Source organism: Sebastes fasciatus, chromosome 8, assembly GCF_043250625.1.
Source record: "Sebastes fasciatus isolate fSebFas1 chromosome 8, fSebFas1.pri, whole genome shotgun sequence".
Lineage (NCBI taxonomy): Eukaryota > Metazoa > Chordata > Actinopteri > Perciformes > Sebastidae > Sebastes > Sebastes fasciatus.
Genome location: NC_133802.1, coordinates 3836874 through 3854542, shown reverse-complemented (window position 1 = coordinate 3854542; position 17669 = coordinate 3836874). Strand labels below are relative to the sequence as shown.

The 17669-nt window shown below is 41.5% G+C and overlaps 1 protein-coding gene across 1 annotated transcript; it reads right to left on the bottom strand.

Annotated features, from left to right (window-relative positions):
• Positions 1-7940: 7940 nt before the first annotated feature.
• On the bottom strand, positions 7941-17079 carry LOC141772164 (troponin C, slow skeletal and cardiac muscles-like). The gene is made up of 6 exons (XM_074642856.1): positions 16934-17079; positions 15304-15334; positions 12587-12733; positions 12268-12382; positions 11824-11960; positions 7941-8268 (listed from the first exon to the last, which is right to left on the bottom strand). The coding sequence occupies exons 1-6, from the start codon at positions 16955-16957 to the stop codon at positions 8237-8239; spliced, it is 486 nt and encodes a 161-aa protein (XP_074498957.1). The 5' UTR covers positions 16958-17079; the 3' UTR covers positions 7941-8236.
• Positions 17080-17669: the final 590 nt, after the last annotated feature.

The following is a 17669-nucleotide window of genomic DNA, read 5'->3' as shown; positions in this document are numbered from 1 at the left end:
CATTACAGCTTTTCTAGGTGACTGACAGCTGTCACAGATACTAAGAGGAAGATGGCACAAATGATTTAGCTTTGTCTGGGTCACAAAAAGTTTGTTAAATTTTAGTTAACAAATAAACTTCAGTAAAAACTAACATACAAAACAAGATCAACAGAAAACATTGGCGGAGATAGCTGAAAAATGAGTCATGTAAATGAGTGAGTAGCAGCTCTTACCTTGTGTCAGAGGGTCCAGGTTCATTACTGAAGTTTGGAGGATAACCTATGGACCGGTCACTCGTCATAGACAGACAGCTGGGTACTGCTCTCGGTCTGTACTGAACTCTGCAAACACCAAGATGATTTTATTCATATTGCTTGAATCCTTGATAAATTCTCTTTTTAGGTCATTACGGTAGCTCTGAACACACAAACTACTGCTACTGTCAACAATAAGGAGGGTTAAAAGTTTGTAGCCGTTTTAGGAGGAGCGTTTCAGACAGAGGGTGAATACAGGTATATTCATGCAGACGGTATGAAAAATAATGCAGCATTGTCGGGATAAACAAAGGGTGTTTCCACTGAACATTTAACCAGCACAACATATTTGCAAGGTCCTGCTAGCAAGCTGTTTGTGACTGAGGGGATAGATGGACTGGTACCACGGGCGCTGCACGCTGCTGGGCTGTGAGCACAGGTCCCCCTAGAGGACGTCGGGCCCTCATGCCACACTCATGGACTGAGTTTCCGACGGTTTGGTCAGAAACATGCACACCAGTAGCCTGCTGGAGGTCATTTTGTAGGGCTCTGGCAGTGCTCCTCCTTTTTCTGCTTGCACAAATTGGAGCAGATACCGGTCCTGCTGCTGGGTTGATGCCCTTTTAGGGCCCCGTCCAGCCCTCCTCGTGTAACGGCCGGTCTCCTGGTATCTCCTCTGTGTTCTTGAGACTGTTCTGGGAGACACTGCAAACCTTCTTACGACCGCACGTATGGATGTGCCATCCTGGAGGAGCTGGACTACCTGTGCAACCTGATTGGGCTGCAGGTACCGCCTCATGCTACAAGTAGTGACAAGGACACTATCAGAACACAAAACTAGAGAAGAATCAGTCAGGAAGGATGAGGAGAGAGTAGCTGTCTGTGGCCATCACATGCAGAACCATTCCCTTTTTGGGGGTTGTCTTGCTGTTGCCTCTCCATCGCACCTGTTGTCACTTTCATTTGCACCAAAGCAGGTGAAAGTGATTCACAATCACTTGAGCTTCCTAAATGGACAGATTGATATCCCTGAAGTTTAACTGACTTGGTGTTATACTGTGATGATTAAGTGTTCCCTTCATTTTTTTGAGCAGTGTATTTCAGCTTAGCTGCCCCACTATCACCCTGCCTCAGTCTTCACTTTTCTTCCTTCTGCTCTGTTATTCATTTACAGGAAATATTTGACCTTTGAGTTTATGTATTAGGGCGTGTGTGTGTTGCTCATACAAATCAGCTTTTTAACACGGTGTGTTCATTAGAATCTCTTTTGGCTTGAACAGGTTGAATTAAAATTAGTTTTGGTCAAATGTTATCTCATTTTTATGTTTAAATCAATTTGATTAAAAACTAATGTGCTTTTTCTTTAATAGTTCTGTTTTTTTTTCCAGACTTATATGACTAGATTCTTCTCAACATCTGAAAGAAAAAAATTATTGTCTGTTGCATAATAAAAAAAAGAATTTAAGCCATTTTCCTGAGTTGCAACTCTTTTTCATAATCCAAACATAGATGGTAGCCAGAGATGACACTTCTTCTTGCTCAATTAGTACAACATGAAGCTGCATTTTGAGGAATATAAATCTTTTAGAAAAACATTTTGTCTTCATCCTCAATGCATCATCATCCACCAGGTCAGCTTACGGTAAAAACAGTCTCTTACTTCGTGTCTGAGGGTCCAGGTTCATTACTGAAGTTTGGAGGATGATCATTGGACCGATCACTCTTCATAGACAAACAGCCAGAGAATAGAGACTCTGCTCTGTCCTCCTCTTCCTCCACACAATCACTCATCTTCTGACCTGAAGTCAGTCTGACAGGTAAAACAGGAACACTGACTGTGAGTTCAGATCATTTAACGAAAACAAGTTTGTTCAAGAGTCACAGGCAAGACTGAGAGATCAGGAAGTCACACACACACGCACACGCACACGCACACGCACACAGTATACAGTATAATAAAACCATCCAGCATCCACCTGGTCAGTTCTCTTTAAGTCTCTGCTTGTTTTCTTGGGTAACGGCAGGTTTAATGAGGATTATTCAGCCAGTCATGACTTTGTGTTCACAGATGAGTCAAACTGTTGAGTTCATTCTAACATTTCTCTCCTCTACAGTCCACAGGGAGGAAACTGACTCAGACAGACAAATAATAAAATGTCGGATTAACACTCACCCTGCTTCAGTCTTCAGTCTTCATCCTTCTGCTTTGTTGACTCTAAATGATGTCATTGAACACTTTAACAGTCAGGCTTCTCTTCCTCTTCATGTACCTGGATCACCTGCTAAGTGTTGTTCCTCTCCTCTCCATTTACAGGAAGTCAGGTGAGTTCATCTGAGTGTGTGTGTGTGTGTGTGTGTGTGTGTGTGTGTGTGTGTGTGTGTGCGTGCGTGCGTGCGTGCGTGCGTGCGTGCGTGCGTTTGACACAGTAGGTGGAGCGGGAAAATACTAAGCTGTCACATAGAGCAGCCATTCTCAACCAGTGGGCCACGGCCCACTGGTGGGCATCAGAGCGCCATCTAGTGGGTCCTGTATTGGGTATAACACATGCGCAGTGTAACTGGAGCTGCGGTCGTGCGTTGTGATCGGCTCAATTTCGGCGAGTGCAGAGCAGATATTACTGCGCATGTGCGGTACCCCGAAGACGCGTTGATTAAGTGTGACCCAGAGACGGGCTTCAGGCACAACAGAAAGTCATCACAACATTAACAACTCAGTCAAAAGCCACTTTGAAAGCTAGCTACATGGTTGCTGCTCGTGTAGCTCGTAGCAAGAAACCCTTTACGATTGCAGAGGAGCTTATTTTGCCAAGCGCTGTGGATATGTGCTGAGAGTTACTGGGGGAAGCCAATGCAACCAAAATTCAGTCAATACCACTCTCCAATGACACCGTGAACAGAAGAATTATTGACATGAGTGATGACATCGAATGCCAACTTCTGGAAGGAATAAAGGCAAGCCCATACTTTGCCATACAGCTGGACGGGTCGACTGACGTTAGCAATGCCGCTTTATTGTTAGTTTTTGTAAGATACTGCAAGGACAGTAATCTTCACGAGGATCTATTGTTTTGCAAAGAGCTTCCAACAAGAACAACGGCAGATAATGTAATGCGCTGCCTTGATGATTACTTCACCGAAAAAGGTCTTGAAATACTGTACAGGTGTTTGCACAGACGGCGCTGAATCAATAACGGGAAGACATCGTGGTGTTGTAAAACAGATCCAGGAGAGGGCGCCAGACGCCAAGTGGATGCACTGTTTCTTACATCGGGAAAGTCTAGCTACAAAGCAGATGTCACCAGAACTGCATGAAGTCATGAACGTGGCTGTGAAAACTGTTAACTATATTAAGAAAAATGCACTCAACTCAAGGTGTTTTGCTGCTTTGTGTGAAAGACTTGATGCAGATCATTTGCAGCTGTTGTACCACAGTGAAGTAAGGTGGCTTTCAAGGGGACATGTGCTTAATCGCCTTTTTGAATTGAGAGAAGAAGTGCACACATTTCTGGAAGAGCAGCACTCCCCTCTTGCTGAGCATTACACTGATGGTAACTTTTGTGCAAAACTGGCCTACTTGTCAGATATATTTGACCAGTTAAATCAGCTCAATATATCAATGCAAGGCAGAAACAGCACAGTGTTTTTGGTTTCAGACAAAATTGAAGGCTTCAAGAAAAAACTTATTCTGTGGAACAGAAGAGTCAAGGAGGGACGATTTGACGTGTTTTTACTCCTAAGTGAAACTTTGGAAGCCACTCCTCATGTCAACATATCCAGTGTTATAACCCAGCATTTGACTCAGTTGTCAGGAAAGTTTGCAGACTACTTCCCAGAAGATGCACGAGATGGAAACCTTTGGATTTTGGACCCTTTCTCTGTGGATCCTGCTTCAGAAGACATACAGTAGCTCTCTCCACTGTGTTGGAAAATGAACTGATGGAACTATCAGCAGACAGCAGCCTGAAGCTTCAGCTCACACAAGTAGACCTTGCTTCATTCTGGATACTGGCTGCCAGTCAATATCCCTCTCTGTCAAAACAGGCAATCAAATTTCTGTTGCCTTTCACCACCACCTATTTATGTGAGTCAGGGTTTTCCATTGTGACTGTCACAAAATCAAAGGCAAGGAACAAACTGAAAGCAACTTTGAATGCTACTCTGCGTGTCAGCCTCTCACCCATCCCACCACGACTTGATCTCATTATTTCCCAGAGGCAAGCCCAAGTGTCTCACTGAGGGTAAGCAGAATATGTATTTTGGTCATTACAGCTGACAGTGGCATAACACATATCTACAGCCCAGTTTATTATCTGTTGTATAAACATGTTAGGTTTTTTACTCATTTATTTGGGAAGGTGGTCCTCGGAAATGTTTTGACAATGACAAGTGGGCCTTAAGTTGCAAAAGGTTGAGAACCCCTGACATAGAGTAATGTGCTGGTAATTCTGATTCCCAGCTGGACAGTACTGTCTGCAGATTCACTTTGGAAAACAATGACTAAGCTTTCCTCATCTATATTTTTTCTCTTTTTCTGTCTGTCTTTCTGTCTCTCTCTCTGTCACTCTCACCTCGTCCACCTCACTCCTGTCCTCCCAGTCTGATGGTGATTTGTCTGTGGGATGAACAACAGTGCCTCCTGGTGGTTAAATTTGGCTCCTCTCCGAGCTGTGTTTCAGTTCACATTATTTCTGACTTCACCTCATGCCCACATACTGTACATCTTTTATATGCTCTATTATATGGCACCCCCAAAAGTCTACTTATTTAAGAAACTTAAAGAAAAAAACACAATTTTATGAACTAATCCAGGATTAAATGAACATTAAAAGGATTTTTGTAGTGTTAAATTTTTCTAGAAATACATCTCTCCAACAGATGTAATGTGTAATAATTCAACTGTGGAGTTGTCTAACAAAAATGGCAGAGGATAGAATATATAAGAAGGTTTTTATATAAATCAAGTTTTGAGTAGGAATTTAGTTCTAAATTAGTAATTTAGAGGTCAGGAATTGAGTAAATCTCACAGTTCTCCATGAGCAAATAGATTTTACTCAATTTTTGAGGAGGCTTTAATGCTATATATCCACAGGATTAATGTGTGTTGTAATGTGACTTCATTATAAGTATGCTTTTATTGAATTTAGAAGCAAAATTGTTTGAAAATATATTGTCAAAGCTAAAATGAAGGACATATATGCATGTCAAACAAAAGTCTGGCTCTGAATCATACGTTATATCTTGTTTAGTGCTGAAATGTCGAGTTTTACATGAAATTGAGCTCAGAATGAAGATCTGCTGCTTGGAGGTCAATTCTTTAGTGAAATCTGATAAAACAAATTTAAAAAAAATGTTGCCATTCATATTTATGGAGTTATGCAAGTTTCCAATACAGATATGGGTTTCTGTGAGGTTTTGTGAAGAAATTACAGCTTTTTTATATGAATCCATTTTTTAGTGTTTCTTGGGAAGAAATGCGTTTCTGGGAGGTTTCGGAAGAAATAAGTCAGTTCAAGCAAGTTCAGTGATGAAATGTAGAGTTTAACATTAAATTGCGCTCAAAATGAAGATTTGCTGCTTGGAGGCCAGTTCTGTAGTGAAATCTCATAAAACTATGTTGCCATTCATTTTCATGGACGTTTGCATGTTTCCAATGCAAATACATGTTTCTGTGAGGGTTTGTGAAGAAATGTCCGCTTGTTCATATGAATCCATTTTTGGGTGTTTTTTTTAGTTTTTGTTTTTTTTAGGAGAAATGTGTTTCTGGGACGTTTTGGGAGAAATAAGTCAGTTTAAGCTAGTTCAGTAATGAAATGTAGAGTTTAACATGAACTTGAGCTCAGAATGAAGATCTGCTGCTTGAAACCAAGTTCTTTAGTGACATTTTATAAAACTACGTTGCCTTTCATGGAGTTACGCACGTTTCCAATGCAGATATGGGTTTCTGTTTTGTGAAGATGACAGCTTTTTCATATAAATCCATTTTTTAATGTTTCTTGAGGAGAAATGAGTTTCTGGGAGGTTTTGGGAAAAATGAGTTAGTTTAAGCTAGTTCAGTGATGAAATGTAGAGTTTAACATGAACTTGAGCTCAGAATGAAGATCTGCTTATTGGAGCCCAGTTCTTTAGTGTAATCTCATAAAACTATGTTGCCTTTCATATTCATGGAGTTTTGCATGTTTCCAATGCAGATGTTTGCAGTGTTTCTGTGAGGTTTTGTGAAAAAATGACAACTTTTTCATATAAATCATGTTTTGAGTGTGTCTTGAAGAGGAATTAATTTCTGAGAGATTCTGGGGGAAAAAGATAGTTTAAGGTAGTACAGTGATTAAAAGTGGCATTTTTCATGATATTGAGCTCAGAATGAAGATCTGCTGCATGGAGGCCAATATTTATGTAAAAATCTAATAAAACTATGTTGCCTTTCATATTCATCCTGCTCTGCACATTTGCAATGCAGCGACAACTTTCTATGATGCTTTGTGAAGATAGGACAGCTCCTTCTTGGAGGCAATTCTTAAATGAAATCTGATAAAACTATGTTGCCATTCATATTCATCCAGTTTGGAATGTTGCCAATGCAGAGATGTGTTTCTGTGAGGTTTTGTGAAGAAAAAAAAGCTTTTTCATATATATCCAGTTTTGAGTGTTTCTTGATGAGAATCGCGTTCCCGGGAGGTTTTGGGAGAATAAGACAGTTTAAGCTTGTGCAGTGATGAAAAGTGGAGTTTAACATGCAATCAATCAAATGTAACCAGTTAGATTCGTTGACTGATATAAATTCGCAGTTTTGATGTTCATCAGTGAAATTTAGTTTTAGGTCATCATTCCAAAGCGCATAGTTTAAGAAGCACCAGGGAAGATTGTGAATCAGTTTAATACTCATTCTAAATTTAGGGGTGATCTACTTTTGGTTTAGAGCTTATTGATTAATTTCTTTAATTATTCTTGGATCTAATATCAACTATCAATTTTTTAAACTAACCTTATTTATCAATTGACTCTAAATTTGTTTAGTAGTCACCAAACTCTTTCACATCTGTGAATGTATTTATTTATCACCTGACGTGTCTGAAGTGGAGATGGGAGGTTGTGCTGGTTACCAGGATTTCTGTCTGAGGTTCTGTCTGGACTGAATGAGCTGATGAGCTTATGACACATAAACAGACACCAACTCATTCGGCGAACATTTAACATTATTTGCTATTAATTTCAGCTGCATGTAAAGTGAATAAACATGATGTCACATAACTATCACTTTAAGATTACCATAACCAACTCTATAGTATAACTATAGTAGTTTCCTATAATGCCAGAAAAACCCTAGAAATACAACAGGAAACACTATATAGCAATACTATATTAACACTGTAGTATAACTGTAATTTCACTATAAGATTACCATAACCAAGTCTATAGTATTACTGTAGTAATTGTCTATAGTGTGTTCCAAAAAAAACATAGAAATAATATAGAAAACACTATAGTGTTACTATATAAACACTATAGTTTAACTGTAATTTCACCATAGCCAAATCAATAATATTATTGTAGTAATTTTCTATAGTGCATTCCATATATAGTAATACTTTTTTGTGGTATATCTATGGTAATTCTTAATAGTAATACTATGAATCATCTTCATGCAGGTCTTTCTTTTATGTATATAAATATAGATGTATAAATCCACATATGACAGACAAAATATGCAATTATGAAAATATTTTAATGGAAATAGTCTTTATACTGTATATGACATTTTTAATTATTGTCACTATCAGAAATGAAGATAATTTAAGTCAATGAAATCCCTCTGCAAACCTTTCAGGGCCTCTGTGGGGTTGTTTGAGAATTACAGACAGGACAGGACAGGACAGGACAGGACAGGACAGGCGTCTACCAAGGACAGGCGTGTTGTTTGTATTGTTAAATGCAGAGGTGAAGGCATATCTTCAGGAATGGCCCCAGATGATGCTGCTGAGTGAGGCCTCCAGCTGAATCCTTTATTCAACACCTTTCATGAACTCAAGGAACTCTGTCAGAGAGAACGCACAAAGTCAATATACATATACAGTATATGCATATAGATACGTGTATATATATATATATATATATATATATATATATGTATGTACAGTATATGCATATATATACAGTGTACTGCATATATACATACATGTATACTAGTATACATACATATATAAACAGTATACATACATATATACAGTATGTATATATATACACACACAGTATATCTACATATACACATATATGTATATATATGTACTGTATATATATATATTTATACATATATAAACATACAAATGGTTAATGAGCTATGAAAGGGGGCGTGGCTAATGTGTAGGGGGCGGGGTTAACCATACCAATGTAACAGGAACTCTCCGCTGAGTACAATGACATCTCCAACAAGACTCTACGACAAACGGTTCATGAGTTACGAAAGGGTGCGTGGCTGATGTGTAGTGGGCGGTGATTACAGTAACACCTACCAATGAAACAGGAACTCTTTGCTTCATACAATGACACCTTCCACAAGATTCTAGGACAAACGGTTCATGAGTTATGGAAGGGGACGGGACTAACGTGTCGGGGTGGGGCTATGAGTCTGTATGGCATGTAAATGACCTCGGGCCTGGACCGCCATCATGGCTGAGAAATTTGGAGCAGATTTGAGTAGTATGCTCAACAACTTCTTTTTTCATGCGCACAGCGGTAGTGCCTAGTGAGACGCAGGAGAACTCCAGGCGGGAAGAACCCCACAGAACTGGAGATCTCTCTGCACCTGTGGCACCTCAAGTCCTCAGGAGGGACCCACTCCAGAGAGCCAAGCCCACCCTGCGAGAGAGCAAATAAAATGGCCTAAGATGAGCAACATTAAAGAATGGCGCCAACTAGACCAAGACCTTGACAAAGTGCTAGAAGCCACACTAGCAGAAACACCTAAGCAGAAGGTCAATTCCCTCACAACAATAACATACAACCTGGCAAGAGAGCATTTTGGAACTGAGGATAAGAAGGTTTACACCAAAAGTGCAAGCAGCCAAGAAGAAGAGAAAGAGAAATCCACCGCTAGAGGAAAGAAATCAAGGTTCTCAAACAAACAAACTGGCTAGTAGGATGACCTCATACATGACTGAGAACGGATATATCGACACCTCTATCCAGAAAGGATAGGGATCCCAGGCTTCTCTGGATGTCTGGAACACACTGGAGTTCTCAGTCAGATGATCCGGGAGGCCAAAGCAAGCAAAAGCGACATAACAGTGGTCTGGCTAGATTTGGCCAACGTACACGGATAGATTCCTCATGTCCTCATTTATGCAGCATTAGACCACTACCACATCCCTCTGCACATCAAGGGAATGATCACCAGCTACTTCGGCGGCACCCAGCTACGGTTCAAAACAACACAGTTCACAACTCAGTGGCAAGACCTGGAGAAGGGGATTGTTACTGGCTGCACAATCTCCCCCATCCTCTTCATCATGGGAATGAATCTCCTTATAACAGCTGCAGGGAAAGAGGCTCGAGGACCAAGAATGGAATCGGGCATTCGACAACCACACTGATCTCACTGTGACAACCGATGTGGAGGCGAGATGGGTGCTAACAGTGCTTGACCACATGGCAACGGGGGCTAGGATGAAGTTCAAGCCAAAGAAATCCAGGAGCATGGTGATCAGAAAGGGCAAAGTAACAAACAGGTTAAAGCTGCAAGTGCATGGAGAAACTATTCCATCGATAGAGGAGCCCGCAGACATCATAGGAATGCCATACACAGGAAGACAGGGTCTTGGAACTTCCCATTTCCAACAATGGGGGAAGGCAGACAACAAGGAGAGGAGAGCCATGATCCAGGAGGATGTACGGAACCTGGAGGAGGATGACGAAGAGCAAAGGTTGTGGAGTTGGTGTCCCAGGTGTGATGGAATAATTGATACACAAGTTATCTTTGGAAGGAAGAGGTCCGGACCTGATGATGTCTTACAAAAGAAGGTTTATTGAAGCTTGATCAAGGAGAATTGTCAGGTCTCCACAATAGATGCTCTCTGCATGAAGGCCTCACAACTCTGTCCTTCCTCCCTGGTGCTCAGTGTCTTACCCCTTATCATGTTTTGACTTACTCCGTTCCTCTGGCATCTCTGACCCTGGTTGCCCTAGCGACTGGCTCTACGGTCTCCACTACAGGCACAGCTGTACAGATAACGGTGGCTCCTCTAGACAGGACTCCAACCCAATAATGTCAACAGAGGGACACTCTGACAAACACTCTGACCTTTCTACCAATAAGAGAGGAATTGATGGAAAATTCCATCACACCAGGGAGCCTGGACCAAATGGAACCTCCCTAAGAGGAAAATCATCTGGGCGGATCTAAGGAAACTGGAACCCTTCCAAATCTCCTTCCTGCTGCTGTCGGATTATGACACACTCCTGACTCCAGAAAATTTGCACAGGTGGGGCATGAGAGAGGACCCACTGTGCAAGCTTTGTGGGGGAAGGGGCACCATGGCGCACATCCTGTAAGGGTGTAAAACAGCACTCACCCAAGGAAGGTACAGATGGCGCCATGACAAGGTGCTCATGGAACTCGCTAACACGCTGGAGCAGGAGAGACGCAAGAAACGCCATATACAGGGGAGACCAACAGCATCAATTAAGTTTGTGAGAGAGGGAGAAAAGCCATCAACTACAGCAAGAACATCAAACAACCTGCTACAAAAGGCCCAATCATGGGAAATGAGGGTGGACCTGGGAGGGAGGCTGCAGTACCCTGAGGCCGGATGTGGTCCTCTGGTCGGATGAGGCGAAGAAGATCATCCTGATCGAACCTACAGACCCGTGGGAAGAGGGTTGCGACCAAGCCTTCGAAAGGAAGAGTACCAAATAGCAGGACCTTTTGCATGACTGCAGGGGGAAAGGATAGCAGGCATGGCTATTCCCAGTCGAGGTCGGCTGTAGAGGACTCCCCGCTAAGTCATTATGGAGAATGCTCACAGCCGTTGGAATAACAGGGAAGGAGAGGAAGATGGAAGCTCGCAGGATGGGGGAGGCAGCAGAAAGAGCCTCTGGTTGGCTATGGAGTAGGAGAGAAGAGACAAGCTGGAAGCCAGGAGGGGGAGATGGGCAGTTTGCTATGGTTCAGGGTCGAAACACCCAGTGAAAGTTGGACACCATCTGATGACATCAACTCCTCTTGGCCAAGGCTACATTCACCATTGGTGAGTGAAGAAGAATCATCTTTTCTAAATGTATTCATTCTCTTATGAAGGATGATGTTTGAAATGAATGACTAGTACTCGTACAGGTTACCGTATGAAGGATGATGTTTGAAATGAATGACCAGTACACAGGTTACTGTAAGAAGCGCATGCATACGCCTGTGCTTGTATGGTGCAAGGGGCTTAGGACAGAGAGGGCAGAATGATGTCTATACTTAATATATATATTATTGTAATAATACAATATTATACTTGTACTTAATTGTAAATGTAAAATCTTTGCATATGAAGATTGTTTGTAGGACATACAGTTGGTGTCTGTTGTGCTACTGGGCTGTGTCCCGTACCATCATAATCAATTTTTCCATCATTGTTTTTGTCTCCATCCTTCATCAGCTCCTCAATGTCGTCTTCTGTGATGGCCTCACCAGTGGACTCCAGCATGGCCTTCAGCTCTTCTAAGTCTATGTAACCATCTCCATTCCTAAACACAAGATATAGGAATCAGTCTTATACTCATCTGGAATATCTGTTGAAGCCCTTTAACACTGAAATGTTCTGAGTGTACAAGGATGAACAACATAATTCCTTTTGTAACACAGTGTGTTCTAGTGAAGTTTTGGGTATTGATCAAAGACACCAGGAGAGCTTTGTTTGACTTTATTGATTTAAAAAAAATCTGTCAATCTACTAGTGGAAATCAGCACTGATTTCTCCTATATTAACTTGGTGGTGTTTCCTTTAAATTTTGAAGTAGCTCTGTACAGTGTGTGAAAAGAAATACGACATACTTGTCAAACATGCGGAACAGTTCAGCCAACTCCTCTTCTGATTTTCCTTTGCTCTCCTCCTTCATGCAGCGGACCATCATAACCAAGAACTCATCAAAATCGACCGTGCCACTGCCTGCGAACACACACCATGATTTTATAAAGACTCCATATCTCTTTATCATATTCACAGTTATTAGACCTCTCAAAATCCACTTCTCCTTCCCTTAAATTTGCACTCAAGTTTCTATTAAGTTGTTCAAATTATTTTATTCCACTAATGAAAATATGTGCTCCCGATGTCTACAGTGATGCGACAGGTTTAATGATGCTGACATACCATCCTCATCCACCTCATCAATCATCTCTTGTAGCTCTTCAGGAGTTGGATTCTGTCCCAGCATCCTCATCACCTTCCCCAGCTCTTTGGTGCTGATGCAGCCGTCCTCCGCATCCTGGATGAAGATGTCAAACGCAGCCTTGAACTCTAGAAGGGACACAGGAACTGTTACTGTCTGACAAGGAGACAAAGGGTTAAGTTACTCATAACTACAAACAGAGAAATCCATCTCCACAATGTAACACCAAGAAGGATTGCTGACATAAAATCACAACAACCATCACAAAAACATTTACAAGCAAGGCCCGCCAAGTCTTTTAGTCCCTACACATCATTACTCGGTAATCGGGAAAAGCAGGAATTCTATTGAAAGAACAGCTCCACTACAACCCAAGTAAATATGCACATTTCTACATCCATTCTGAATGTACGTTGAATTGTTTGCTTGCCTGTAGACATATTTAGGGCCCGAGCACCAACCAGGTGGTTTGGCAAAGGCCCTATTGAAACTGAATTAATTATTATTTTATCTCCAATGAATCACATTTTTGAGGGGCTAGGGATGCTCGAAATTCATGAAATTTTGCACAAATATCAGATGTGGCTAAAATGTACACGTGATATGGATCTTGCGCATGGGCATGGCAAAATGGCTCACTGGCACACCCATTAGTAGCCCCTGCGGTGCATTTCACCTAGATCTATGAAATTTGGTTGGTATATGTAACACGTACAGACGTACAAAAAAAAGTTTCTTGAGGTTTACCTTACAAACACATTGTTTTTTTCCGGAGCTGATGATGGAAGTAGCTAACGAGTGAGCATTTCCCGTCTCCTTCTCATCTCTGTTGAGAGCTTCACATGCGCCATACTGATCAGGCAGGAGGTACGAATCGGGTCTTTTCACAGCAATATAAACATATTAATTGTTGCTTGGAGCCATCAGATGGACTACCTATTTAGCCTCAATACTAACTAGGGATGCACCGATACCACTTTTTTTCAGACCCATTACAAGTACAAGTACTTACATTTGGGTACTCGCCGATACCGAGTACCGATACGAGTACTTCTCTGTGCCAAAAGACCCTCGTTAACAGCCAGCTGGAGGGTGTGATCGAGACACGGCAGGCTGGGGAGTCCCGCATACGAGGCGGTGCGCCGCGACCGGCTCTAGGTCGGCTTGGAAAGGCTCGGGGCGAAGGTGGCTCACGGCCGCAGCTTTTCAGCGATCCCCGCCCGGACCTCGCCGGACCATGGACAACGGCCCCCTGCTCCCGGTGCGACTGTCAACCGGGGCGGACTGTCTTTAGTGCGCCCCAACCGCGTTGGTCCGCCAGATTTTGGCTCGGCCCACGTAAAAAGGCGCCAGGGGTCTGCGGCGATGTCGGCAACCCACCCGACCCGTCCTGAAACACGGACCAAGGAGTCTAACGCACGCGCGAGTCAGAGCAGAGGGTGCAAGCAAAACCCTGTGGCACAATGAAAGTGAGGGACGGTGCGCGCCGGCTGAGGTGGGATCCCAGCCCAGTGGGGTCGGGCGCACCACCGTAAAGTGGTATCGGTGCCGTTGTATCAGAGCTGTTTTTGCGAGTACGAGTACTTGAGCACAGTACTGGACCCGATGCCTGATACCGGTATCGGTGCATCCCTAATGCTAACTGTGTCCAACAAGAACTGGTGAGTGAAGTGGACAAACAGTTAGCATTAGCATTTCTACTATCTGCAAACATGCTAAGGTTTACCAACGTATAGATCTGCTAATGTGCTGAAGTCAACAGTATTGGGACTAAAGCAACCTATTTGATTATCAATGAGAGTAGTGTTCCTCGCTCTTTACTGCATGATTCTGATGTTTGAATGGAGACAAGCAGAAGTGGACAGAGACAGAAAGGGTCAGTTATGTCTACTGTTCTAAAGTAGTGACGACAAGTTAGCGTTTTATGCTTATTTAGACTATTTCTGCTTTAATTGATGAAAGCATTGAAACAACGCAGATGGTAAAGTTTTATTTCTCTCCTTCACTTGGTCGCTCTTTCTCAATCGCCCCGCTCTCTCATTCATTAGCTCTCACTCTCATCTGCACACTGTTTCGCTTTATCTCACTTTTCAGACTAGATATTTTTTAACGGCAATAAACTTGAAAATCGTAGTGGCACTGGAGACCAGGAACCACATTTATTTCCTTCAGTGTTCCTAAAAATGGTCAAATGTGAATGGTTTGCATTTATATAGCGTCTTACTACCAAATCACTTTACAATTCATTCCTTTCATTCACCAATTCGCACACACATTCATACACCAATGGTGACAGAAAAAGGTTCCTGGAAAGGGGGCTCAGCAAGATGGTAAAATAAATCATCAGTAGAGGAAAAGTTCCTCTCTTGGAAGGCTCAGTACAAATTCCATGAAAGCGACTTAGCGGGATAAAACTCTCAGTGATGTCATGTTTAAAAGGGAGGGTCCCACTGACTACATTCATCATTTATCCATTCAGTATATACCCAATAATATATAAAGGACAGTGTATGTGCATATTTTATTTGATATTTTTCATTGTTTCAACTGATTGTTAAAGTCAATAAAAATGAATGACTTTTCTATTAGTATTGTTAGTAGTAGTAGTCATACCTGTGTTGTTATGGGTAGTATCAGTTTAGGTATATAATGGTAGTAATAAGTAAAAGTATTAGCAGTACAATAGTAATTTCCTCACCATTTTTCTGCTCCTCTGTCAAGTTCTCAACCTTAATGGAAACAAAATCAGGATGATCATTGTATGTGTATCACTGTTTTTTCTCGCTTTTTATTTTTTACCACTGTACAGGTGGAGTATAACTTCATCTGATAGTCTCTGAGTCTCTCTGAGTATGTGCTGCTCTCAGTGCAGTATGACTGCAATGTCACACTGCTTTCCTCACTTACTATTCTTGTGTGGCAGAGTACAAAGGGGGATTTCTGACACCAATGCTGGTGTCTGACTGGGTCATTTGTTTTAATAGCCATCAGCTGTCCCTTCTCTTCTACCCCCTTGAACCAGTGGTACTTTGTTCTATTGTCAGCCACAGACATATGAACTAACCACAGCAGCCTGTCACTGTGCTCTGTCTGAGTTTATCACACCTATTGTTTCAGTGTCATATAAGTTGTAGGAGCACACTTCCTTTGTCCTGTAAAACATCATTATTTTATTTTTTACCTATAAAATAAACGTTAAAAGTGGTTCATCACAGGAATCTTCCTGCCAGTGTTCCTCAACCACAGCCACAAGCACGACTGCAGTCAGGATCCACAGAAGGGACCTCAGAGATACCGCTGTCATGGGTTCATTCATTTCAATTTGTTCATTATTTGGATATTTTCATGTTTTATTAATTATTTTTCATAATATTTCATTATATTTTCGGAAATGTTGTTTCAATATTGTATCCATACTGAAGGAATAAAACTTTATTTTTTTTATTATTTATATACTTTCTTCTAAAGGTAGTCTAATTTAAATATAATTATTGTAAAAATAATGATGCGTTTTTTGTTAGTTAAAGCATTCATAGTTCCTTCAAAAAATACCAAGGACATGACCTCAGAATTCACAAACAGAAGCTACGGCCCTGACCAAAAATAGAAATTACATTTTCAGAAATCAATTAAATTACCCCTAATATTCCCTGTTATCTTATATATTAGATATCTTATGGATAGATATTTGTTTATAGATTTTCATATAACCTTAATCAGTCCAATGAAAAGAAAAATGATATGATCTAATGTATGTTCCATTTCACCTAGTGCTTAAAGGCAAAGCATCAAAATGTGATAAACTTTATTCTGCAACCTCACTGGGTATAGTTCTTTATTCCTTCTTTCGTTCTTTTGTTCAAGTGAACAAAATAACAGGATTTTCTGACAATCTAAACCAATAATACAGCAGCACAAACTAAAAGAGCATCCGGTTGTTTCCAAACCTATCTGACAGTCTCAACAAAAGTTTTATGTTGCATCTTCACAAAAGGTAGCAACTACTGCATTGCTATTGCATTGGAATTTACGTAGTGTGTGGGTGTTTTTGTTCTATCAATGTTAAACATTGACTTTGGAATTACAAGAGCAGCTGTTTCTGTATTCGGCTGTCACGGTGGCTTTTAAAATTGTATCAAATACATGTGTGCCAGGCCAGCAGAGACCTCCCATATAATTTGTGTTTTTCTATCTTTTTTGTTGTTGAAGCATTGCACACAAGGACAGAATCCGCTCCAGTATTTTCAGATTATTACATACTTCAGAAGTCATCACCCCAAAGTGAATTATCAGAAAGAGAAATAAAACAGCGCCTTATCTGTACTCACCGCTGCTTTATATACGTCATCCATGGCTGCTGGTCTGTCCCTGTCTCTAACACACCACTGCTGCACTCAGACACTGCCAGCAAAAGCTGCCTCAGTCTTTATTGTTGGAGGAGTGTGGCACTAAAAAAGCTCTTGACCCATACCGCAAAATCCAAGGGTGGTGGAGGGAGGAGTGACAGAGAGAGAGCAATAAAGAGAGAGCGAGATCTATAAATAGGAAAATGAAGCCACCCAACAAAAGTGAAACATTGGCACCTAAGTGGAGATGCTCTCTTTGATACAAGCTGATGAATCTCCAGTTGTCCTTTTTACATTTTTAGGGCCCAAGCACCGACAACGTCGGTCCAAGTACCTATTAAACTTCTAATTAGGGCCCGTGCACCGACGACGTCGGGCAGTTAAGGCCCTATTGAACCTGTAGGAATTATTTAGGGTTCAAGCCCCAAAGGGGCAGAACCCTTCTAAGTTTGTGCCGGTTTGTTAGGGTTCAAGCCCTTAAGGTAACAATTAACCTTATCCATAAATTTCATTTCTACTGTATATGATAACCCTCATGTATTAGTGATGGTTATCTTATCTTTCGTTTCTCCTTCCTCTCATTACTCTTCATCGGTGGTACTCACAGCCAGGGGGCTCCAGAATAGCCTCCTGGAGGGTGGCATGAGGGGACCCAGCTTCTGGAGGATATCCGTCTTCTTGACCTCCTCTATGCCCTGCATGGGCCTGTGGCCTCACT

What these genes read in the sequence shown, in the direction of transcription:
- LOC141772164 (XM_074642856.1), bottom strand. Translation starts at nt 16,957, where the DNA reads ATGGATGACGTATATAAAGCAGCG. An exon ending in TGATGAGGTGGATGAGGATG is followed by an intron (nt 12,383 to 12,586) that starts GTATGTCAGCAT and finishes GTGTGTTCGCAG; the next exon opens with GCAGTGGCACGGTCGATTTT. An exon ending in CTGTTCCGCATGTTTGACAA is followed by an intron (nt 11,961 to 12,267) that starts GTATGTCGTATT and finishes TCTTGTGTTTAG; the next exon opens with GAATGGAGATGGTTACATAG.